Genomic DNA, 26566 nt, shown 5'->3' with positions numbered 1-26566 from the left:
CAAATTCTTCTCCAAACCAGATACCTCAACTCCTTTGGGGATCAACGCCTTATTTCATTCAAAACAAGATTTCTCACTCACTTTAAAAGCATAACATTGTGTGGTCCAACTGTCCGGGAGCCTGAGTACTAGGCAGCTGAGTCAGGATCAGTTCCTTATATAGAAAGGGAATTAGATACATCATGCATTTTACTCTTGGCTGTGATCTTCCATTGTGTGTCTGTTAGACGTTTGTCATGGTTGCTTGCTTTCTCTGTGTACTTTTGAGCTCCAGTTGTCAGCTGGGACACGTGTTCGGTCTCCAATATCCATCTTTGAATACCTACTGGGAAGTTTTCTAGTTCGCATGTTCTCGCTGTGCAGTATTGTAAGTGTTTTGCATAGGTTTGGTAGGCCTGTGGTGCTCTGAAGGCATCCTGCTAGTTAGACTGCTGGTTGGCTGCTTGTAAGCTGCCTTTTCAGCCCCCCATAGCTGCTGTATTTAGGCACTCTCTGTTTTTCCAGACCTGCAAGCGCTTGGCTTAGCCTGCCCTGCCTGGCTGTGCCTGGTGCTGGGGTTGTGGGAGCAAATTGCAGGGAGGAAAGTTGAGCTCCAGCATGGATACTCTGCTCAGAAGAGGCACCTTTCCTAAGTGCAGGTTGGTGCTGCAGTATTTCCCTTTCCATGTGACCCCATAGATCATACACTCTGCCCTTGTTGCACAATTTCATCTGATATTGCCTCCTGTGTGAATAAGGGAAGGAGGAACTCAGAGCTGATGATCTGGACTGTCCTACATTGAGCCATATCCTGAGTGCTCATGGACAGGTCTTCATGAATGCCTGAGAGTGACATTTGAACCAAGAATAGGGAATTTGATAAGATGAGGAAACAGTTGGTTGCAAGGTTGAAAGTAGTTCTTGTCAGCAGGGAATGGAGTAGAAAACAGCCTGACTGTACACGACACATCCCTCCAAGGCCAGTAACCTGCGCATATGGAAGCAGACTTGCTTTTCTGAAAAGCTGTTTTATCCTCAGTGTCCAGCCACCCCTGTAAGTCAAGGAGAGTTGACAAGTTCCTGAGCTGATCTTGTTTTTTTTTCCTTCTTTCTTTACTAGAATATGTCAAATATATATATAATGTGTGTATATGTAAATATATATATATATATACACCATCGGCAGGGTTAGTCATGCTTGTGTACTGTTACTTCAACTGGATGAATAATAAGGCAGTGCAGTATGCTATCGCTAGGCCTCCTGTGACCCCTTCTATAAAAGATGCTGCAGCAGTGTGACAGCTGTCAGAGAGGTAGGTTACTCAAGCTTGTAACTGTCTTCATCAGTGGTGAGTGAAGAGGGCTGTGCGTTTTCCAGACCTTCACAAAGAACATAGCTAATGCAGAACTGTGCTAAACACTAGGTTACTAGTGGTATGAAGGGGATAGTGTCTCTTCCAAAGCCTGAGTGCTGCTCTTCTAGCACCTAGAGTAAAATGATCCAATCCTCCGAGGAGAAAGCAGCAATATTTTGATCGCTCATGGATTCTTGCCACTTCAGAAATAATAGCCTTCACATCTTTCATCTTTAAATGCTTTATGACCATCTTAGTGCTATACAGCTAATGTGTAGGAGCCTCTACCAAAGATGGGACTGTCTCTAGGGTGGAACATGCTAAGTGTTTTTAAGCATACAGAAAAGGAAAACTGGAGATTGTCTTGATTCTCAACATCATTGTGTTTAAAATTGGGAGTTGGTTTCTTTTTTTCAGTTTTTTAAAAAGTCTTGGTTTTGTCTTTTTAAAATGATTAGTAGAGAAATATGTTCTTATTTCTCTATTAGCTGAATTCAGTAGATATTCATATTATTTTTCTATAGGAATTTTTAATCTATTCTTTGAGAGAGCAAATGTGCCTGGTTATTATTGTAACTGTAACTACTTAGACAAGGAAACCAGGGAGTTACAAGATAGAGCCTGTGAAAGAGCGCAGGGTGGAGTTTTTTTGTTTGTTTTTGTTTTTAGCTTTACTGCAGTTTGCTTGAATGCAGTTAATATAAAACTCCAATGTGATCTCAGCAAGTTAAATGCTGCATACTTTCCAACTGTATGCTTTACACAGGACTGATGAAATTTTGGCTTAAGAAATTATAACTTTTTTCTTCTAGCCTTCAATTTCAGCAGATATCTAGTAGCTAGAAACTGCTGTTCCTTCCATTTTTTTTGTCCTCATAAATGTTTCAGGTTTTATAATAGTGTTCATGTGAACCAGGATTGCATGGGCCTTATTTAGCACATTTGGCTCACTCTCTGGCTACTGTCTAAACTAATTTAAAGCAAAGTGTATCTATCATGGGAGAAGGGAGAAAAGCCAGTTCTAAATGTGATAGGGTTGAAAAATATGACTTGTCATTTGGCATCAGTGATATCATCATGATCCTGAATTTTATTTTAAGCCTTTCCCTGCCTGGACAACTTCCCGTATTGACTTCTGCTAGTTGCCCTGTGGATATACAAGAACATCCAGGATTCCATCGCACCATACTGCCTTGGCTATTACCAGCATCCTTCTAAATACTGTTTTTTCTTACAGCCTTCTGCTCTGTAATGGTAAGGTTCCTCCACACCTTCGCTAGATGGAGTAACTTGGGTGAGAAGTCCTGGGCTTAACCTACGAAGTTCTATTTGTCCACAGCTGATGGAGATCATAGCTTGAACTGCTTCCTAGAGGGAAAAAACAGAAGTCATTTAAGCCGCAAGGTAGTGGAATGCTGTGAGTCAGCATCTTCCCAAGCAGAAAGAAACAGGCCTGTGCAATTCTGCAGTTTCTCTGTACCTGCACACTGCACTCTTTCTTAGGCCTCTGCAGCTGGCTGTGGTTGACTGGCAATAAGCTCCTAGTGGTTCACAGGCCAATTTGAGAAATTCTGCTTTAGTTCTGGTGGTAGAAAGATCTAGTGGATTTTTTTAATAGATGTTTTTGCAAAGCTTTTAAGTGCATAGGAATGGATTGGCAGAGTTTTGTAATGCTTCTCAAAACTTCTTGCGTCTTAAGCGTTCGTATCTGTCACAATCAGCTTGTTGGTTTTATGACTGCGTTTGGGAGCTTCTGATCTTTCTGTGAAGTATTTGGTGCTCCATCTGGGTTAGTGTCTTTAAGTAATATCACTTGCTTTTGTTATATTGCCCAAAATGAAGGGACTGCTATCTGGATGGGACAGAAGGGTTTAACAGTTGCTGGAAAGAGAACAAGAAGGATAAAGGATGAGGAAATAACCACTGGACACTAGGTTTCTTGTAAGTTAAAGAAGGCAGCAATTTAAAGGAATCCACAGTCATGTATTCATCTCATGATCGCAGCTATTGGCTATTTTAGGTACCATGGAGATGAATGGCCCTTTATAGACCATGGTAAGGAATGCCTTGTCTATGGGGCTCAGTCATGTCATATCAGATCCCTCCTTTCTGGTGGCACAGAGCAGTTGTGGGGGGAGGACGCACAGAATGGGCAGATGTTCCAGCACGCTCCTGTGAACGAACAACGTGCTGCTCAAGGGAAATGGTTTGTGCTGACACTTCTCTGCTGCCAAGATATGCTGATGTCAGCACTCATGTGGGGAGCTGGGATGTGGGAAGCCACGCTGTTTGTCAGCCCGCTCAAATCAGTCACTGGTCTTTAAACTGCTCGAAGGACACTTGAGATACAAAGAGAGTACACAAACTTTTTAATCCTGCTACATGCACCATGGTATGATTCCAGCTGAAGGAGACCACGTTGTTCTGGTGCTGTAGAGAAATTAATTCTGTTCATGGACCTGGACTCCATAGGCTTTATACACCTTTACTTTTTAATGATAATGCCGTGACACAGCTTTTTAAACTCTTCATAGACTAATTTTATTGTTGACATTGATGGGAAATACCCTACCTGTCTCTAGCAACTGTCAAATCAAGAATCTGGCAATTGCTGCTGACCACAGTGATTGCCTATGCAGGTGTGAAACTGAAGGAATGATTAATATATCTACTGCTATTATTGCTCATCTTACTGTAGCATTTCAGTCTGTGATCTTGTTTGGGCCAGATACTGTATATTACTACACAGGGGAAAATACCACCTCCACAGAAGTGATCTGCGTGGATAAAACGTGCTGAAACTGGGGAGGTGGAAGTATCATTATCTTTCCATCATACAGAAGTGACTAAAGCAAAGAACTTAAGTAAACTGACTTATTTAACCATAACCAGCAAGCATGTGTCCGTATTGGTGATACTTGGAGGGAAAAAAAAAAAAAAGTGGGTTTTTATGTTTGGGTCTATGGACTCCCCCAGAGTTGCTATTGTCTCTGGAATGGGAGTTCTCACACAGCTTGCAGTCCCATGTTGTCCTTTGGAAAAGGAAGTTTCTTACCAGGTATTTTCACTGTATAGAGAAGGTATCAGCTTGGAAAAAGCTGAAAGCTATGAAACTGTAAAGTAGACGTACCATGCCTGAACATAATTTCCAGTAAAAAGCTCTTGCTGAAAGCTGTTGCAATTCAGTGTCTCATAGTATTTTTCCCTGTATTTAAAATGAAAAGTAACTCTTGACTTGAGGGATAGCAAATAACTTTTGGTAGCTAGCTTTGCATTAGTAGCTCACATTCTTTTTAAAGCATGGGGAATTATGGTCTGAAATATTACTTACCTATGTCAAAAGTTTGTCAAAGAATCAGGTACAGAATGCTTGATATGTTTCTCTCTTTGCGATATGCGTGGACTCTTGAGCTGTACACTGATCCCTGGATTGTACAAGTCTTAAGGAATGTGGTTCAGTTATTTCCATGTGAAGAGTTTAAAAGATTGTCATAAAGATGCCGAAATCTAGATTTGTATTAAGACATTCAAAGAAAAGATATGTTGCAACCTAAAACTGCAAATAACTATTTATCTCAGATTTAACTCAAATCATTTAAAAGAAATACATTTTTATGTTAACCATTTGGAAATTTCTTACTTGCTAGAGACAAAAAGGCAGTGATTTCATACTTCTTCAAACTGCAGAATCATTTAGACAATAATATATTCTTTTTACTCCAGCTCAAGAGGAATATTGAAGCCTATTAGCAATTAAACAATAGTGAAGAATATTGCTTAGGCTCCTGTTGTTCATAACTAGCTTTCACAAATGTTATCCTCTGATGTAATGGAAAATAAGTGATACAGCAGAGAATCTTCTTAAAAATGCATCATTGTTAGCTGTATATAATACAGAATGTGAGCAATGTCCTCACTAAACAATAATGAGATTGTTTTGTTTCCTCACTATCTGCTGTTGTAAATATTTACACCGTTTGAGAAACACAGGCTTTTATTGTCTTTGGTGTAAGCTGATGCATTTGTTTTTAAAGATCTTTATTAATTTTGAAGTTAAATGTACAGAGTAATTTTTCTCTGGGTTACAGAACTTCTTTCAGTTTTTGTGAACCCAGAAGAGAATGGGAAGTGATAATAAATTATCCATATGTGATACACTATATCATGTGGACTTTGTATACTAGGCTAGAAACATGCATGCAGATATAAGCTGGTGCAGATTTCTCTTGCTCTTCCAGGTATGTTTAGTATGTGCTTCTTTTGGATTGATTGCAATGTGCAATACAACTTTGTTTTAAAACCCCGTCAACATGTGGAACATTTTGCCGTATCATGTGGGCATTCTGTATAACAAATTCATTATTATTCTAGAGGTCTGTGGTGTTGCAGCGTCCTTGATCTATCACGTGTTCTTTGTGGCATGTTCTGGTTTTGTGGATTTGAGCTTTTTCCCAGGAACAGGGGGAGGGGGTACGTGTTGTGTATCTAGTGAGTATGCTGTGGACCTTTCTGGGCTAATTGCAGGGAAATGGGCAATTGCAGAGGACAGACTATGGCAATTTAAGTCAGCTGTTGCCAAACCTGTCTTCCCAGTGATCTGACATTTTTCATTTTCCTTTAATTTAAATATTTCAAATCACATAAATTTTCGCCGCCACTTTCTCTAGCCATCTCCCTGGATTAGTAAGGAAATGATGCGCTGACAGTTGCTTCACCAGCGTGAACAGACAGCATCTGTGTGGTGGAATTCATGTAGTTTAATGTTGTGCAGCAGTTTCAGACATGTAGTGAAGAAGGAGAAACAACCTTCCTCAAAACCTTAAGAAAGGTTTTGGTTACTACTGTTGCATGTGGTTATCTGACTGTGATTATTACGAAGAAGCAAGTCACCAACCCAATCTTAAAGAAAATTTAACTGCAATCATTTGATTAAGGCCACCTAATTTTTGTGCTGCAATATGGATTCACACAAGGTCAGAAGGGGAAAATACCACTTTTGAAGAGGGACATTAATTTCTTAGAAAACCAAACTCTGCTTTTTGTGGGAATTGATGACATCATGACACAGAGTGATATTACATGCTGTGATATTACATCCTGCTTGGAGCAAAGCGCTGAAGACTTGGAAGAGATTGCTGTGTGATTCATGTGTTAGACCTGCTTTATTTGGAAGCACCTCAGGGCCTGGAAAATGTTTAATATGAAGTGGTAAGGTGGATCAGTATTAGTTTAGGTGAAAGGACAAGAGGTATGCATTAATGCAAGTTGATTTGGAAATTCATTGGAGCAGTTAGAGAGCTGCTTGTCAGCTTAGCAAACAGTAGCTCTGACTGTAGAAGTCCTGAGACCTCTCTCAGGCGCCACCCTTACAGGTTCCCACTGCAGAGGCTGAAATTTCTCCATTAATTCTGTTTCTTTTTGCTTTTTAGTTAGAGACTGTCCAGGGATCACTGACACTGTTAAAGGCTCTCATCAACAAATATACAAGGGCAGTGTTTAAAAATGCGCATTACCCAGCAGACTACTGATGTGGTTAATGAAGTTCTGCCTCTGTAGCTGGAGCTGTCTGCCCGAGTACGCAGATGTGTGTGGATAGCGCCTGGCACGTTGTGGGTGTCACAGGATATCAGTAATGATCACGGATGCTTGTGATGCAGGTCAGTTGCTGTTAGTAATGTAAGTGGGCAAAAGTCATTTCTTCTCAAGGGATTGTAATGACTATATTATCTTGTTACTGGAACAGGGAGAAGAGATACTTGCTTTCTTTTGAGTGCTATTAAGCTAGTACATAATTACACTTAGCAACTGATTTCATTTGAAAGAGACTGAGCTTAAGGAATCTGTTTCTCGGCAGTGCAGAGCCTGTCCATCTTCCATTGAAATGAAGGAGGCAGGGGGAGCGCGAGGAGGTTGGCACCCATTATTTATTGATACTGTAGTTTTAACAGCTTGCTTGTCTAGTTGTATTATGAAGAATTGTTTGCAAGTACAATCATATTCTTATTTTGAGGAGTCAAGTCAAAGCTGACAGATGCATCTATTCTCTGTATGCATTGTGTGTTTGCAGCTATATATTCCTGTCTTGAGAAACTTACAAAGAGAACATGCACAGGGATCCCTTGTCCCCTTTTTGCCTCTTTCTGTTCATTTCAACCAAATAACAACATGATTAAAAAAAAAATAGAAAAACGTGTTTGATATTGAAACTCATTATTTTTAGGGTGCTAGCAGGTGGAGGAAAGGAGGAACTGAGAAAATTTATGAAAGTGAGAAGTTGCAGCTGAGTTAGTAAACAGTGCAAGTTATATGGCAGAAGCATAGCTGTAAGTAGCAATACTTAAGGTTTATACCTGCAGAGCAAGATCTGAATATAAGTGTTCTTTTCGAATGCTAAACTGTGAAAGGTACTGCAGGGAAAATTTGGGGAAATGAGAACTATTTCTTCTCCCTTCCCTCAACTTAAGTCCCCTTGCTTAGATTTGTTTGTTAAGCTAACAACTGCATGTGAAGTGCTTGAGCCTTGATGATATCTCTTAAATAATGCTGTTAACAAAGTACTGATTAAGCTATAGTAAAACGAAATGAAGCACAGATGCGGGATCCTCTTTTTGAAAATGCACATCTGTTATCTCTAGAAAAGGATTATGTAAGCTACATTAGTCAGGAAGGAGTTCTGACAAGCTCAAAATAACCTAAATAAAAGCTTCAAACTAGTGCCAACTAATAGTGTTGGAAATATTTGCAAATATGAAATACATAGCATATGAAAAGTACGCATAAGCTACCTCCAGTTGAAAAGGCAGGGTCAGTAAGCAAAGTAACTATTCATGCAGAAATTTCCTAAGGGTGAGTGCTTCTGGCACTTTCAAAACAAAAAAACAAACAAAAAAAAAACACGGAAAGAGAGAGATTTTATGCTCATGGGGTTTTGAGATGTCACATCTAGACCTCCAGCAGAAAAACAGATCCCAAAGTTGTGTTAATGGATGGTTTCAAGTCTCGCTTAGAGTATGCCAGCTGATCAGTCTGTTACACCAACCTGCAGTGGTCTGAGGTTTCTTTGGAGGGTTTTCATTTCTGTTTGGTTTGGCCAGGTTTCACATTGCATAGAAGGGGAAGTTTCAGAAGATGAGAGTTCACAGCAATGTTTTGTCATGTCTTACGGCAGCACTTTTCAACCTCCAGCTTGTGCACCCCCAGAAGTCCACAGTCTGCATCTAAGCCATAAAAGCTGTTTAAGAAATCAAATCTGTTCTTTCGGCTTATGCTCACTGTACAAGGGTCTGCAGCTCTGTCTAAAAATCTATATCTGTAAACTGAAAAGATTGAAAAGCATTAAGTTATAGGGGTAGCCACAAAATAAACTAAATCCCATAAATAATTTTTATCTTATCTCTGTTACAAACAACAACTTGGATGTTTCACTGAAGTTAAATTATACCTGCCATGATTTATGCTGACTTCTTATTCCAAGAAATGGACAATATTCAAATCAATTTTGTGGCTGTATTTTTCATGTGATTGAACAGTGCTGGAATGTCTTGATTATCTACACAGAAGTGATTACTTTGTTTTAAGCTCCCCCTCACCCCAAAGGATTGTCAGACACTTTCATAAATGAGACCAGGGGATTGAAAAGTACAGGAAACCTTGGAAGCACAGTTAGGAAAGTGCATGGGAGAAATTCCTTTCAGTCTCAGTTTGTTAGAAATTATTGTCTTGTTTTTACCACACATTACAGGATTTTTATCTTTCCAGCACATAAAAGGAAATTCCTTTACTGTCCAAGGTGCTTATTGGACTTTAAATAGGAAAACAAGCATGAAACATTTTGACTTTTTTTCCTCTTCTTCTGTGAGTAATGTAAAGCATGTGTACACACCTACATATATCAACAGGATGCTCTTCTCTTGGGAAAACCTGAGTACATCTGCAGCGAGTGCCACTACAGCAAGAAGCTGTGAAGTTATCCAGCACATGCCATGCAGCAAGGTGGACTTTCAGAAGTCTAAATGACCTAATAAACTGCTCAGTTCATACCACGTGTTCTCAGATTCCACTAGTAAACGAACTGTAGACAGGAAGCTGTGATTTGTATTTACCTCCAAACTTACCACAATCTGCCTGGGAATCTTTGGCGCCAAAGATTTATTTTGGAATATGTAGCAGGCAGAAAGGCTGCAATGGGGGGCAGGTGAGGGAAGACAGAGTATCTGCCTCCACATATGTTCTTCCAGTGGCACTCTTCACAGTAACAGTGCAGCAACTTATAGACTGTTAGACTTATCTCATGGCTGATACGTTCTTACTTCCTCAGCGGGAAACTGAGGTCCTGATGGGGTAGATGCTGTGCCATTAGAATGGAAGTGGAGTTTCAAAGGATCTCCCAGCTACTTTTGCTATAGTGAGGTAACCTGTTGTTGTGGGTTGTCCACTTTCATGTACTTAATGCTGATGACCAAGGGAACGTGATTGTCTGTTACGGTCAGAAGACACACTGCTCAAGAGGATGCCCTGGCCACCAGGCCCAAGTTGCATGTATGCTTTTCCTTCCCTTCTGCCTCTAAAGTACCTGCAAAGACCATTTGTCTCATTTCCCCTGAATGTTATTGTTCCTGCGGCTGCATGATTCCAGCAGTGTAATGAGGATCAGAGCATTACCACTGATGTGGCTCCACATGCCTGCTGGCATTTTTAGTTACTTTGTTTTCTGCCCAGCTAAGAGCAAAACTGGACTACCTGGCTAAAATCTCATCTCCATTGAGGATTCTTTATGGACTCTGAGGCCAAGATTTTGTCCTTTTTTGCCCGTTGAAATAGTTTCTGAAGGTTCTCCACAATTAGCGGTCTTGCTGGAATCCATTTTGCAGGAATTAGTGTAGCTACAGATAGTGGGAATAGGACAGACAGCCTGAAGCTCTGCTGTCAGCCAGGTTTTCAGGAAACCTCCTTTGGTAAGAGCAGTAGCCTAATACAGCTTAATGACTGCTGGCAGCATCAATAGAGAAGTCTCTAAAGGGGCAAACTGTGAGAACACACTTAGTTTTATTATTGTTTGCTGGATGCCCAAATTAAATGATTCTTAAGGTAAAATGAAATCTCTATGACTTGAAGAACTTAGCACCCATGTCTTCCTAGAGCTCTGTCTGTTCCCCAGCCCAAAGCATCGAGTTGTCAAAACTCCTGCTCAACTTCTGTCTAACTTAAGAGCACACAGACTCCTTAGGGGACTTTACACACCAGTTACTGGAGAAAATACCTAAGGAAATGCCAAAGAACAAGGGAAGAACAAGATCCCTCAGCCTCTTTAGGCAAACAATTGCTGTGCCTGTGAGACCTGGCTCATGCATGTTCCCCTCTCCCTCTTCTCCCATGCTATGATTACATCCACCTTTCCAGGAAAAATGGAGCTGTAAAGTCCTTTTTCCATGAGCAGAATAGTGTCTACACTAGTGGCCATGGGACCTCTTCTGCGTGTGGGTTGATGAACTAAAATCCCTACAAGGACAAGAGGCAGTGGGCACAAACTAAAACACAGGAAGTTCCCTCTGAATATGAGGAAAAATGCCTTCACTGTGAGAGTGCCAGAGCACTGGAACAGGTTGCCCAGAGAGGTTGTGAAGTCTCCTTCTCTGGAGATACTCAAAACCTGCCTGGATGCGATCCTGTGCAATGTGCTCTAGGTGACCCTGCTTGGGCAGGTGGGTTGGACTAGATGAGCTCCAGAGGTCCCTTCCAACCTCAACCTTTCCATTGTTCTGTGACAGGTGAGAAGGAGGTCGAGCCATCCTCAGAGAATGCACTGAGCTGTTGGATAGAGTTACTGTAGCAATGAGGATTGTTCACTTTTTTTGTAAGAGAGGACCTACTTATCTAATTGTGGAGTAGGATTACTGCTGCGAATCCTGAACTGAATGAGGATCTAGGAGCGGTCCCCTTGCATCAGCATTTCCTATTTGCATATCTTTTTGGCTTTGGTCCCCAATTCAATGTGCTTGAGCCTTGGATCCCAGTTCTCAGGTGCCAAAATTCTCACACCCAAAACAGGGATCCTATGTTAATTTAGGTGTGGAACAAGTCCTGTGGAGCTTATCTAAATATGTTTTGTTTCCAGCATTTCTGGCATCCTTGCATGTTTGCATTTGGTATTACAGATGGTCAGTTGACTCATGTAACTTTACAGTTTAATTAGTGCTGTTGGAGCTAAGATGTTTTCAGGTGACACTAACAAGTCTTAAGTGCATGCGTTGTTACAGGTTTCCAGATTTGAGACACTAGTGTGGTATCTGTGTTAAGTTTAGAGCATTTTTTCAGCTGCCCTTGAACAAAGGCAGTTTTTTTTTCAGTGTGTCTACCAGGCTTCTTTACCAAAGAAGGGCTGTTTCACATCATCTGTGAATTCCTAATTGGATTGTATCTGCTGGCTGAGCTCTTTCAAGGAATTCTAACACACGCCATCCTTGAAGTGCTTGTAGAAAAACTGGTTTGATTTGTTTATTATAACCTGGGGGAGGGTGGTAACTGTGTTTTCTAGTTTTCCTGTTTCCCAGTTAGGTAATAAGATGTCCTAGCCTGCAGGTCTGAGAACCTTTTCTGAGGGTGTTGCAAAACTATGTCTGTTCTCCATGCCCTGCACCCGCCTTGGCTCAGCCATCAGTGGCAGTAGCACTGAACATGTTGCCTAGCTGATTTTCATTGGAACTTAACGCTCCCTGTATTTCATTTCCTTCTGTTTTCTTGGGGAAACACCTTCTACTGCGCCTTTGTTTATTGCAGTTTGATATTCCTGCCTTGGCCCGAGTGCCTCTCTCCTCCGGCACTCAGGGCTTGACTGCTTTCAAGGATGAAGCTAAACTGGTGTGCAGAGGACAGGGGAAGTTCAGTGTGTTCTCTTTGTACTAGAGCTGAGATTAAATATTGCTGGTAAATCCCATGCTTCCCTCTGTCCTCCGATAAGGAAGTGTCCTTGTTACTGCTTATTCATGCATGTAGAAGGTGTTTTATATATTAAAATGGGTTATATTTAAAACAAGTTATGGAGCTATTGTCTTCATAGCTGTCATATATGCTTTATGATGTACTGTCTTAGCATCTATTCAAGTAATATGGCCTAAATCCTGAATTTTGAATTTGGCTGAGCGTTCCAGCCAGCAAATGAAGCGTGTAACTGGGAGGCAGCAGGCTTTGCCTTTGTTTTTGCCAACAACTTACTGTATAACCTGCAGTAACTCTTTTTCCCTCTGCAAAAAGAGGACACTGAACTGTCATTACATGTATAAAGTCCTTTGGAATATGTTGTTGTTTTTTTTTCTCTAGTTAAGGCAAAGCAGCTGAAAGGTTGTACCCAGTGTTTATTTTAGTGCTCCTGTAGTGCTCCTGTGGAAGCTATTTCCATTTCCATTCTAATGGAAATAGAACCAGGTCAACATCTTTCATAGAATCAAAAAACCTGGGAAGCTTGGCCTATTTTTAAATTTTCCAATTTGTAGTCAAATATTATATTCAATAAAATGTTTATGCAATGTATGTTAAGTGAGTGCACTCTAAGTGTTGGGATTACACCTCTTCCAAATGGTTAAGCAGCATAATAGGCAGGGCACCTATCTGGTCTCCATCTTCTGCCATCACAGATTCACAGATTAAAAAAAGGAGGAGGAGGAAATGGAAGAGAGAAAAAGAATTTGATATTTTATGGGAAGGAAAGAGTAGTGCAGCTATTGCCCTATTTAACATATTTCCTGCTGTGTTAATTCTTCTCTAAACCTTTCTTTAAACACAATTGATTATGTCTAGTTTGTGACAGGTTAGGTTTCAACTAAACACTCCATGATCCTACATGTTTCACAAAGCTTATGATTTAATGCAACTTTGCTAATCTAATAAAAGGTATGGCTAATTATGCCTGCCTTTCAGATTAGTGTTGCCAATTTTGGCTAATTTATGTCTATTGCTGTCTTTTTTATCTTTAATGCTTCCTTGTGTAAAGTTGAATTAGTAAAAGAAGGATAAGGTGTTTATAGTCTAGTGGATTTCTGATTCCTAGCAAGGGATTTTGATTATAATATTCTCTGGTGTTCTTAAGAAATGAACAGCTCACAGGATGCCTCTTCCTGTTGAGAGTTGGTACATCTTTATATAGGTTCCCAGAAGTGTTACAAAGTCGATTTCTTACACAAGAATTTTTAAAATTTCATAAATTTTTTCATTTAAAATATAGAAGAAGTATTTGATAGAGCTGACTGGCATTTGCCTAGTGATTTTTTTTTCCCTTGATTCCTTTATTTGCTTTGATTTTTTTATTGATTTACATCTGTATAGTAAGATTTTTGCTTTGGAGACCAGTGTTTTTGTGAGGGAACAAAAAAAGATTTCCCTGGAATAAAGAAAACTAAGCTTTTTCTTTATTAACAGAGTTTCAGTTTCTTCCCCTCTTACACTTTTCCAGTTCTTTCAAAGTTATTTTCATGGTTTCCAGTTAAAAATAGCTTTTTGGAATTTTTACTGTTATTAACCCAATATGAAGGCTAATTTATAACCTAGAAGCAAATTTTATAGGGTGAGAGGCCTATAAAAATTTTATAGGATGAGAGGCAATAGGCACAAATTGAAACACAGAAAATGTCATCTGGACAGAAGAAAACACTTTTTGACTATTAGGGTAGTTGCACACGGGAACAAGTTGCCCACAGAGGTTGAGATTTCTCCATCCTTGGAGATACTCAAAACTCAAGTGGACATGGTCCTGTGCAACCTATTCTAGGTGACCCTGCTTGAGCAGGGAATTGGACCTCCAAAGGTCCCTTCCAATCCCAACTATTCAAAGATTTTTGTGAACAAAATCCAGTTTCCTTACCGATAAAATATATGTGTAAGATATGTGTAATGAAGATGTGGCAATGCAAACTTCTGTTCTTTCCTCCTGATGCAGTCATGCTGCCTCCCTGTCTTGAAGTACTTGCTTCTAGTACAGGAGAAAAGTATGTTTTGTTTTGGTGTGTGGCTAGTTCAGTTGTTTGGTCTCCTTTTTTAGTGTTCCTGATGGCAGTGGATGATGAAACACTTTGTTTGCTAATAGCAGGCAGAAGCCATTGGTTCTTATTCCAGCATACGATTGGTGGCAATGGTTCTCTTACAACTTCTGGAGTTGTTTTCTTTACTTAGAAGCAACCTAAGTGTTCTTTTTTTTTTTTTTTTTTTTCCCCAACCTCTCTGCCTGAGCGTAAATAGAAGCCGTATTCCTATAAACTGGTGTCGCTGCTGTTACTAAGGCTATGTAACATTTCCCATTTTGTGATGCTGTGTTAAGCTGATAATTGCACTGCCAGATTTAGCTTCTATATGAACAGGGGCATTTCCTCTCATGTGCCTGTGGAAGACGCTATACATCGCGCACACTGCAGTGCCTCCATCGGATGATTACTGTCCTGTAGTCAGGAGCCAAACGTGGACCCCTGACTGTTTTTTAGGCAAAGCCATAACATCTAATCCAGTACTATGCCTGAGGCAATTCAGTCCAGCACAGTGGATTTGGTGGTTGAAGAAACCACCTCCAGCAAGCTCTGCTGCCCACATTTCCAGCAGCTGCTCTCCCGCACAGCTGGGAGAGCTGCACTTGCACTCCCTCCCCATCCATGCTGGCTCAAATGGGGCCCCTACCCTCTGGCTCTTCTGTTGGGCCACTTCCAGAACTGGCAGATGATTCTTTTTTTTTCCTTTTTCTTTTTTTTCTTTCTGTTTTCCCCTATAGACTGTGCTCTGACCTGTCTGGTTCTAGCTCTTGAAAGCCCGTCTCATTCCTCATCCAGTCAGTGCACCAAAAACTCTTCTGTTCAGAAACTGTGGAGAAAATAAGACATCCGCCTCAGTCCAATAGGTGGCTTAACTTCAGTTTAGGAACAATTGCATTTCAAGCTACTTAACATGATCTAATATTTTTACTTTTTAGATGCAAGGACTGACAATGGCACTGAATGAACACTGCCTTCAAGCCTCCTTCCTATAAGTGATAGGACCAAACAAGGCGGTGTGATGAACATGCCACTGCATCAGATCTCTGTCATTCCAGCTCAGGATGTTACCTCTTCCAGAGTCTCCAGGAGCAAGACCAAAGAAAAAGAGGAACAGGTATTAGTGGATATATTAGGTATTCACAGAAAGTTAACTGAATCTAAAATGGTGGGGTTATCAAGTGAGGTCTAATTCTGATCCAAAGCCCTCACTGCTTGCACGATTGCTGCTTTTAGTGAAAATGAATGTTACCCTCTTGTCTCTTTATTCTCATGTTTGCATTTTAAAGCAACTGGCTGTGAAATACTAGAAATTATTGTGGAGTAACTTCAGCAAAATATAAACTACAACCTCTCATTTTGCATAAGAGTTCAAGGTGGATGGGGATTTTGTATGGTGGATCTTTGAACTATTGTTGTGGAACCTGTAACAGGTGGGATTTTTTTTTTTAACTTTTTTCTGTTGTTTTAAGAGGAAAACAGTATGGGGTGTGAACTCTTATATGCAGCCAGGCATCTTGATTTCCTTTGCTCTCAACAGCATCTGTTAGCCATGTTGAGGATACTGGAGTATCATAAGGAGGGAGATATATACCTACATATATGTTTACTGTTCTGTTTATTGGAGACTGTGATTGTATTTTTAGCTTAGGATTATATGTGCGAATGGAATCATCTTGAGTTCTTGTGATTGTGTTAATGAGAAACAATGCAAAAATATCTGCAGTATTTAAAGATTCTAAGTCTAATAGAATCTAATGGCCTACTTAACAATTTTTTTAATAATATATTGTGTCTGGACTTCACATGTGATAACCTTGTTTAGCCCCTGAACTGTGTCTCTGATCAAACTAAAGATTTTAGTATACGTTATGCTTTCGTGTGCATTGAATTTTAGATTACCTGTCAGTTCCACAGCAACCTCTGTATGTTCTTTTTAGGCTTATTCTGACATGAAAACAGGTCAAGAGTACATTAACATTATGGAACAACTGCGGAGATCAGGGTTATTTTTTGGACTGGTGAGAAACATTTAGTAGTGGTTAGATTCTGAGGAGATCTAGAATGATACTGGTTACAAATGGGACATAGCTTAAGTATAAGGAACTAGAAAGGCGCTGTTATGTTGCACTGTTATGTTACAGAAAAGAGTTCAGTAAGACTTATTTTGGGATAGGATAAAGGAAGTTGCTTCTGCTGTGTTAAGATCATCTGTCCTGGCTGCCATTTTCACCTGTAAGCTCTACAAATTGCACCCATGAAAGCCATTGGTGACTCAATAAGAAATAATTGTCTCATGGTCTGTTTTTTCCTGTCCCTTGTAACAACTTAAAATGGACTTAGCCTTTTAGCTTCTTAAGCCAGTAAATACTTGGGCTTCTGAATCCAACTTGGCTTGCACGGCTCTGCTTTGGTTGCAAGGACTAGGCAAGAAGCTGTCTTTACAGTCGAGCTGCTTTAAATCACTGAAACATCTTGTCTGAAGAGTTCACAGGAATCTTTTGATTCCTGTCTGTCACATGTATTTCTTTTATTTTTGTCTCTGAATGTGTTCGGCAGGTCCCTCAGAGGGCTTTTTTTGTTTCTTCTTTTCAGCCCCGTCCCCTCTCAAAGCTGTCCATTCTAGGTAGCAATGCCAGCACCTCCAGCCAAGTGGGGACACGGCTGGCAGGAATGAAACAGACCCCCAACCCTCGCGTGTGTCTGTGTGTGTGTGTTGTGAATTAGGAATCTGATCAGATTAAAACTATTTGTGGTAACTGTTCTGTCATTCAGTCAACCACAGAGCGAGAGTCCCTAGTCTGTTTCTAAACTATCAGAAAGGAAGAAAAGATTTATGCTGAAATTTCAATATTAGAAAATGACCCCTATGTTTTTTAGTGATAACTAGTCTGAATGTTGATTACTGTTTTCCCCTCCACTAGGACTGGAAAAAAATATTTCTTTAAATATGGCTTCTGTGAAATATTTCAGAGAAAATAATGGGGCCTGGGACTATGCAAGCAATAAATTAGACTATCCTGGAAATATTTTACATTTCCCAAATTCTTGCCCTTCCTATCTCCCAGCATATTCATCCGTCCCCCAAGTCTCCTGTATTCTGCCAAAACCATGGTTGGAAGATGAGGTGAGCTGCCCCAGTCCTTGGTATGCAGCTGTACTGACACTGCGGCTGCTCACGTGCCTTCGGGGCCATGGTCTATCCCCTTGTGTGCTCTTCCACCCTCCTGCAAACTGTGTTGCCTCTGGTGTTAACCTTTAATGCTGAATCTAATGAATGAGCTGGAAGGCAATCAAGTTGTTGTTAATGTGCTGTCTTTGACCAATCCAGCTACTTTTTCGTATTGTATCAATCAGGACATTCAAGGCTACTCGCCAGTTGGATTCCCTGTTGACTCTTGTGTACAATCAGGACCTGCTAGCCATGATTGTAAGTTTTGCTGATGTTTAAATTATAAAGGAGAGAGAGGATGCAAAGGAGAGAAATTTTAGACTCTAGCTGCCATTTTTTAATCATTTCAAAATACCCATGTTCTTTTTGAGGTAGAAACCAATGTAAGATAAAAAGTAGTGTGTGGAGTGAGTATGATCTTCTGTTGAGCAAATCTGTCGAGCAGTTGTAGATGATTCTTTTGCCCTGGGTAACATCTGTTGTAGAAGAGAAGGACATCATGTAAAACTGAGAAAGAGGCATTTATATTTCAGTTTTCTTTTATGGGCTTAGCTTGATGTGTTTGTGATGGTAACCAAGTAGCCATGATTACCGAATTTACATTTTGCCACAGCTAAACTAAGGCCAAACTTCCCCTCCTTGGGTTTCGTATGTCCAGTTAGACGATATCCGAACTACCATGTCGTGCACGTCCTGTGCTTCAAGAGATTGGCTATCTGTGTCCGATAACTACTTACTTGCTTGACCTGAGGAAGAAGGGGAAGAATACGTTGTGTCCTTTCCACAATATATTTTAGTTATTTCTCTGTGGAGTGGAGCTTTCACAGAGTTTGGTTCAAATGCCTCAATTTCTATAGCATTTAATACTCTACCTTTTCTGTGTAGGAGTAACAGTAGGCACCTCAAAAAAGGGAGCACTGTGCTCTTAAAGTTTTGTGTTGGGCAAAGCCACGTGCCAATCTGAACAAAATCAGACAAAACCCAAACCACAACCAAAACCAATAATATTATTTCAAAGATAAATATGTAGGTTTACGTAACATGCCAGGCCATGTTCTTACAGCACGTGCGTTGTCAGGTGTGTGTGTTGTGGATTGAGCAGACTCTATGCATGTGTCTCTTGTTTATTGCCCAGCTCTGACTGAAGTCAAGGTGAATAAAAGTAGAGTGTCAGCAAGCAGATCAAAGGTTGGCTTGCTTTAGTTCATGCTTTGTTTTCTTTTCCTTTGGGAACTTGCTATTGCAAACTAACCACCAGCCTTATCTGCTCCTGCATCTTAAATTCTTTAGAGGAAAGGCTCAAGAAGCACCACAGCAGAAAATGAAGTACCAGCGTGCTTAGGAAGAGAACTTCACCAGCCCGTGAAAAAATAGTGTTTGGCTTATCCCCAGAAGGAAGGTGCTTTATATCCTGCTCTCCTATCTTTTGTAATTATGGATGTGTTGAAATATCCGCATTTGTAGTAGAGGTGCAGAGGAAAATTTTTCAAGCTGAACAGAATCTCATACTACTTCTTATCTTTCATGGTTCTGATCAAGATATAGCTTTGTTATTTCAGAGCAGGGCTTGACTTATTTTTAAGTAATAGTTTCCTTTGCTACAAGGTTGAGTTTTCTGTGCTAATGATTTGGGACTGCTGGTGAAGAACAACAAGAAATCCTTATTACCATTATTATTACAAGACAGTTTTTCAAACTCAAAAATGTATAGTCCCTGGGCATGTCTCATGGTGGATTAACATATAGATTCAAGGTATATGGAGTTTGTGGCAAAAATCTCACTGAATTTGAGAGGTAATAAAAGGCTAAGCCTACCATTTTTGTTTTAAGTCGCTGATCTGTATTACTATGTATTGATAGTTTATAGTGGAGTCTGGTAGGTTTTGATTCAGATTAATGTAATTTTTAAGATTTAAATTAATTGAAAACTTTCGTTAACAACAGTTTTTGTGAAACTTGGTCCATTTTTCACAATAAAAATGGAGAGAGTCATAAAGGGATTACCACTCTTGCATTTAACTCAGATGAACTGTTAGCTTTAAGGGCTATTAATAACTGTTGTTAGCTTCTTACCGATCCTTCACTGGGAATAGCTTCATGCTTACCTTCATGACTTAAGAGAGTCATGGTATTGTTTGGGAGGTGCTACAAACCCCACCACTCTTTGGTGGGGATAACACATTGTGCTGGCAGTGATGTTTCCTAACATACCCAAAAGCTTACAACTCTCTGGGTTTGGCTTGGAAATAAGGAATAGATGCTGACAGGCTTTTTGTGATGGAGTATTGCTTCTTTGGGGGTTTTGATGAAGCGGACTGATGTGTGCCACCACTTCCTATTAAAAGTTACTATAATAAATGAAGCTCCCCAAGCAAAAGTTATTACACTGCTCTTCTAAAAATGTGCAAGTAACTTCACAGCTGTCGCCTCCTGTACTATGATCTCCACAGATCTCATAAGCAGATCAGGAATAGACAGGATCAGTGTTTAAATTGCAGAATCACAGAACGGTTGAGGTTGGAAGGGACCTCTGGAGATCGTCTAGTCCAACCCCCCTGCTCAAGCAGGGTCACCAAGAGCATGTTGCGCAGGATCACATCCAGGCAAGTTTTGAATATCTCCAGAGTAGGAGACTCCACAACCTCTCTGGGCAACCTGTTCCAGTGCTCTGGCACTCTCGCAGTAAAGAAGGTTTTCCTCATATTCAGAGGGAACTTCCTGTGTTTTAGTCTGTTCCCGTTGCCTTTTGTCGCTTGGCACCACTGAAGAGAGTCTGGCCTTATCCTCTTGACACCCTCCCTTAAGATATTTGTATACATTGATAAGATCGCCTGTGTCTTCTCTTCTCTGGCTTTTTCAACCTTTCCTCATAAGAGAAATGATCTAGTCTCCTAATCATCTTCATAGCCCTACACTGGACTCTCTCCAGTAGTTTCATATCTCTCTTGTACCGGTGAGCCCAGAATTGGATGCAGTACTCCAAATGTGGCCTCACCAAGACTGAGTAGAGAATCGTGGAATGGTAAGGTTGGAAGGGACCTCTGGAGGTCATCTAGTCCAATTCTCAACGTAGCCCTTACAGGGATTGAACCCGCAACCTTGGCATTAGCAGCACCACGCTCTAACCAACTGAGCTAAAGGGGGAGGATCACCTCCTTCCACCTGCTGGCAACAGTCTTCCTAAGGCACCCCAGGATGCCATTGGCCAAAAGAGCACATTGCTGACTCATAGTCAACTTATCGTTCCCAAAAACTCCCACATCCTTCTCTGCAGAGCTGTCTTCCTGCAGGTCAAGCTCCAGCCTGTACTGGTGCAGGGGGTTATTCCTCCCTAGGTGCAGAACCCTGCACTTGCCTTTGTTGAACTTCATGAGGTTCTTTTCCGCCCAATTCTCTAGCCTGTCGAGATCCCTCTGCAGCATGGCCATCTGGTGTATCATCCACTCCTCCCAGTTTGGTATCATCAGCAAACTTGCTGAGGTGGCACTCTGTCCCCTCATCCAAGTCATTGATGAATAAATTGAACAAGACTGGAAATGGGAATTATCAGAAGTCATGAGGTACTAGTCCAAATTGTATTGGTTACTGGATGTGCAGCACCTTTTCTTCTCAATGGCCTGGACTTCAGAACAAATACTAGACTGGCCTCAAAGATTGCATGGCATTTATCACAAAAGCAGGTATGTGTCATAGTCAAATTTAAACTTATTTATTCTGCTCGTCTGGGGATTTTATGGCAATCTCAAACAGTGCTTCTCAACACTACCGTTTTTGGAGGTATTATGACTTTGAGTTTTAGGGATGCTATACAACCACCTAGGCTATAAACAAAGCAGCACCCAATTCTTTTGGATGAAATTGTGATGAAACAAGAACATCATGCTACATCTTACTAAATGTCTTCCACCTTCTTAAAGATCTCTTTAATTTTGCAACTGAAGGTGCATTATGGCACTTGTTAATTCACTTCAAACAATGTAGTTTGTTTTATTTCTGCTATGCTTTACTGGAAAAGGAGGCTTTATTTTAGAGAAAAGCAATAGATGTGTTTGTAAGAATTTTTACAATTGCAAATATAAATGCAAAAAAGATCAACTTTGCAACATTAAAGTGCATAAGTTGAATCCAGCGTGAAAATTTATGAGAACTTTTACATTGGGTACAGAACCGTGGTGTGACCTTTGGTGTTCTTTTGCGTTCATTTTTTGAACTTTGAGCTGTGTAGGTGGGCTGTGACTGGCTGAACTTGATCCAAATGTTCAAGCTAGAAAGTTGTACGGCTCTGTGTGCGCTTGGTTTATTTCTCCATTGAACCAAATCGCTTATTAAGCAACCAGCCTGTGAATCCTTTGAGAATTTTACCTCATTATATTTATACCAAGATTTGTGTGTTTTTACATGTAGCTATGTAATATATTAACATTGCATCTGGCATTTTTTATTTATTAAATTACTCTTGGATAGAAACTGGTTAACTATAGAAGAATTTTTGTCCTTTAACTCTTCAGTGGGACGCAGAAAGGATCTCTTCTTGTTCTGCCACTGTACTTCTTACAGCCTAACCTTCAAAGTAGGAAATGCAAAACCCTTCACTAGCAATGCAAAATTTTGCTTTTAGATAGCATGTTTTACTAGTGGATCATAAAGTGTTTATCAGAAAATATTGATGTTATACTTCCCACTTTTAAAAAGTACCAATTAGACAGTTTTTCTAACAGAAGAGACAACCTATGATAGAAATACACCTGTGGAGTCATAGTGAAAACACTTTTTTGCAGTCAGTGAACAAGTAGGAGTCCTTCCTAGACCTCCTAGTTTGAGGATACACCAGGTGACTGAGGTGGTTGTAACAGCCTTCTGCACTGTTTCTCTGCAGTGATACCATTGTGCTGAGTCTCATATTTCCACAGCCAATTTCTTATGCTAAAACAGACTGACTTCTGGTATTTTAGTATGTGTTTGTGTATGAGCATTGTGCATGATGTTCTCCCACTTGGATTTGGTTGAACAGGTAAACAGATTAGTGAGAAGGACTAAATAGGAAAATTGCTTGAGCAACTGCTTTGCACCAAATGCCTTTCTTTTCTCTGTAGGTGCATTTATACATATTTCAAAACCACTCAGCTTACGATCTCTGCTTTTGATTATCAGGAAAGAGTCATTCTTGTACTTGTCGTGATTGCTTAGCTGTTGCTTACATCAAAGCTTTGTTGGGCATAGCACTTTGCAGTTCCTGTCTGGTGCTTTGTGAACATGCTCTGATGAGGCACCACATATTTCTTTACTACTGTAAATGTCTCACTGTGGTGTGAGTCCTGAGGTGCTCATGACTGACTCCATCTCCACTGGGACAGGTGCCAGTGTTCCTGCCCCATGCCCACTGCAGGGGTTCCTCCTCCTCCCCAGTGGGTCCTGGTGAGAGCACCACTAGCCTCTCTGTCTGGTACCTTGGAAATGGGGAGGAAGATGCTGATTTCAGTCAGGCGTAGTTAAACCACTGGTCTGGCAGTTGAGGACCCGAGGTTTCAACTATATGTCTCTTACTGCCCTGCTAGGAGATGTTGGGCAGCTTCTTTCAGGTACCTATATCCTTTGTCCCGTTTGTAAAAGGTACTAGCACTGCTGACTGGCCTTGGAAAGGACTCCAGGTCTCCAGATAAAAGCAGAGGCATTTATTACTGTGTCCTCTGAGATGACAGCCTTGCAAGCATCCCACTTCTGCAACCAGCTCTGCTGAACTGGACCTGAGCTGTGCTGCAGAGCTCAATCAAAACAGGGAGCAAACAGGAATGGGTTGGTCTGCAAGGGAGGTGTTGCTTAATCTCTACAGTGGTAAATTTATAAAAGGCTGGTTGTGACCTTCCTAAATCCCCATACAACCGCTCTTCCGTTTTGTGTGTTGAGTGCAGGATGAGAAGCTAGTCCTCTCGAGGCCTGTTTGTGCCTGCTGAGCCCAAGAGCGTGTTGCTTCCCAGAAAAATCGACAGCAAAGAAGGAAGAGAGGAAACAGGAAACGTGAGGAGGGGACAGGAGGGAGCTGTTCCTGCTGGAGCAGTTGTTACAAAGCAAGTCAGATCACGTAGCTGGATTTGGTATTGTGTTTATCTTGGAGTGTATACAGTGTGTGTGTGTGTGAGGAAAGAAGCAGATGGCTTCTAAGTGGAGATGAACTATGAAAGGCAAACTGCAGGAAGTGGTTTCTGAAAAGGATTTGAAGGAGGAGAGAATCCTTTCTTTCAAAAATTCAGTAAACATTACAAAAACTAGCAGCAGTTGGTGTAGCAGTAGAGCTTTTTTTATGCGAGCTTTTTTTATGCAATGATGCTTCGGAGAAGAGACTTCTGAAGTTTCAGGTTTTGTTATTTGCTTCTAACCAGACTACTTGTGTGTTCTCTGTTTTGATTTCATCCATATATTGCATGCGAATTCCTTGTTCTGGTGTCTCAAGACCAGAAACTTATAGTTAATTATTCTGACCTGCAGCTGTTGCATTAACTTGAATCTGTAAACCACCACTCTCACATATTAACACATAATCTGGTCTAGTTTTCATTAGCAGTTCACTTCACTTGAACAAGCTGAGAGCCATTATTAGAAAAATATAATTTTATAAAGGAAGTGTTAGTGCTGTTAAATTATAGAATAGATTCAAGTGTGAGTGTGGGAAATTTTTTTTCTTTTGTAGGTGTGTTGATGACTTTAGTCTATGTTAATGTGCAACTGCTTTCCACAAATGAGCCCTGTATCTGAAATCAGAGTGTGTTGGAGTTTTAAAAAAACAAAAAAGGCATGCTTGCTATGTTTTAAAAGAACTGTGCGTAAGCTGTGATCTCACTCTGAGCTGTGTGTGCATATAAATATCTGTTCCACTGAAATCGTTGCAACTCCACAAAAACATGGGTCAAGGCCTTAATCATACTCTGTAGTGATTTTTATCATCCTGTGGCTATACGCTTCTTTAAAGTGATGCTGTCAGCTTTCTGCAGGCTGATTTTTAAAGTTCTTCATTTATTAAAGGTAACTCCTGTTCGTGAGAGAGACTTGAAATATAGGGCTTTTTTCTGTAGCATATTTTGCCTCATAAGTTGGTGCTTATTGTCTTTGTTGGTTTTGTTCTTTCAGACTGATCTGTTTCTTTATTTGGTGAAATACTTAATTAGGTTGAGTTTTGTGTTGTTTTGAGCTTTTCTGTTTTTTTGTTTAGGTGTTTTTAGAGAAACAAAGACAACAAACTCTGCTAGGGAAGCATAATGTGGTGCAGTAACTTTAAAATGTTTGTACTTCAAGGTTTTTAAAATGTCTAGTTTTCAAGTTGCTGTGTTTTCCTTTAAAGAAAAAAAATCTAAAAGCTGGTAGATAGCCTTAGATTTGCACTTCTGAATTTACTTAATTTTACTTGTATTTTACGCCAGTTATGAAGAAATCTTGCCTGGGGGTGGGAGATAAAGCTTGTTCCATTCTTCAGAAATCACTTCTCCATTTTTTGCAGATGTCTCAGCTCTTATGACCACAGCCTTCTGAGTCAGTAGTCCTCATGCCTAGAAACAAAATCCACCTTTGGGATCTGCTCGCTACTGATGATCCCAGAAGTGACAATCTTTCTTTTGTCAGTGAACATGTTTCTCTCTGGTAGCAGACATTGCTGCTGTATTGGCAAGTTGCTTACACAGATCTTTTTCATGGGAGCTACAAGTCAAAGCACCTTTTCATTACTGAGCAGAGTCCAGATGGATGTTCTGTGAGTTTTAGTGTCTGAAAATCAAAATTTCATTTTCTAGGAGTCAAGAAATAGATTTTGACTTCTTCGAAGGTAAAGAGAAGAATAGGATCCCCTACTTGCAGAGGTTTAAGTTTATTTCTAAACTAATTCTTTCTTTTCGTGAATGGGTGGTACTTTGTTTGATGTTAATGCAAATAAGTGAAAGTGGCCTTTTTATAACTTGCTGAATGTAGAATATATCTGGTTCCTTATAGACCTGATGATGGCAGGTAGCCACAGGGACCAAGAAGATGATCGTTCTCGTATCTGCAGTGTTTGGCTTATTCCCTGTGCTAAGTGTGTGCTGTGTGCACTCTGTGCAACTTTTAGGGATGCAGCATGTCTATGGCATTCCTGGAGGCACTACTGTAAGACCATGTAATTGAGTGCAGTGCACACACACATGCATCTGTTAATTGTAACTGCAAGCATGTATGTTAGGTTAGATGAAGATATACTCAGATTTTATGTGTATGAGCACAGTTTTTGGTATAGCTTTAACATTAGTACATTTTCAGGAATAAGTTTGTATCTTATGCATAGGTTTTTAAGGGATCTTATAGTAAAGAAATGGAATATATGTCTTAAATTTTTGTATAGCTGACATGAATGGATATTAAAGCTGTATTTGGAAGCAGTGATTTCCAGTATGTCTTATTGTCTTGAAGGATAATTTGCATTTTGTACTCCTAAGGATTTATATCTTGGAAATTCACCTATGCCAGACCTCACAGACGTAGACATTTCTATTTTATATTTATTTGCATCTGAAAAATCATATTTTTATCTAATCTTCAAGACAAATTTGCCCTCTGCTAGCTGAAACTAATACATATTTGTGTTCACTTAGTTAAATATATTGCAGATAATGCCATGGTGGACTTGTCTTTTCTTGGAGGAATTTTTGGTTTAACTTGTGTCTTTAAACTTTTGTCAGGTGTGAAAAGTGACTTATGGTTAGATATTCTAGATTCAGCTTATAAGCAAACATCTGTAGCTGTTATCTACCCTTGACTCATGATCCTCTAATATGAGATGAAATCTTAGATGTTTACAATATCTTTGTTTTAAAGCCAAAAGACTTTTTTTCTTTTTATCTTTCACATTCCAGACAGTTCTTCAAGAAAAAAAGATTATGTGTGCATGTTTGTAATTCTGTTCTTTCTTTAATGGCTCTTTAGATCAGTGTTTGTGCCAGATGTATTTCCTTTAGATAATATGCTATAACATTAAAGTTTGGGGAATATTTTGTCCAGCGTTACAGAGTGTAGGACTGAGAGTTGTCTTTTGTGAT

The 26566-nt window shown here is 40.1% G+C and overlaps 1 protein-coding gene across 5 annotated transcripts in view; it reads left to right on the top strand.

Moving 5' to 3' along the window:
- Positions 1–26566, top strand: part of MARCHF8 (membrane associated ring-CH-type finger 8) — a 102700-nt gene that overhangs the window by 8324 nt on the left and 67810 nt on the right. For all 5 annotated transcript variants that reach the window (XM_085324774.1, XM_085324777.1, XM_085324773.1 and 2 more), the window contains exon 2: positions 15280–15458. In XM_085324774.1, coding sequence (XP_085180900.1) covers positions 15363–15458 — 96 coding nt within the window. In that variant the 5' untranslated portion in view covers positions 15280–15362. The remainder of the gene's footprint in view (positions 1–15279; positions 15459–26566) is intronic.

Source organism: Rhea americana, unplaced genomic scaffold (assembly GCF_003343005.1).
Source record: "Rhea americana isolate MKP2758 unplaced genomic scaffold, rheAme1 scaffold_93, whole genome shotgun sequence".
NCBI classification, from domain to species: Eukaryota; Metazoa; Chordata; class Aves; order Rheiformes; family Rheidae; genus Rhea; species Rhea americana.
This window is presented reverse-complemented; position numbering and strand designations above follow the sequence as displayed.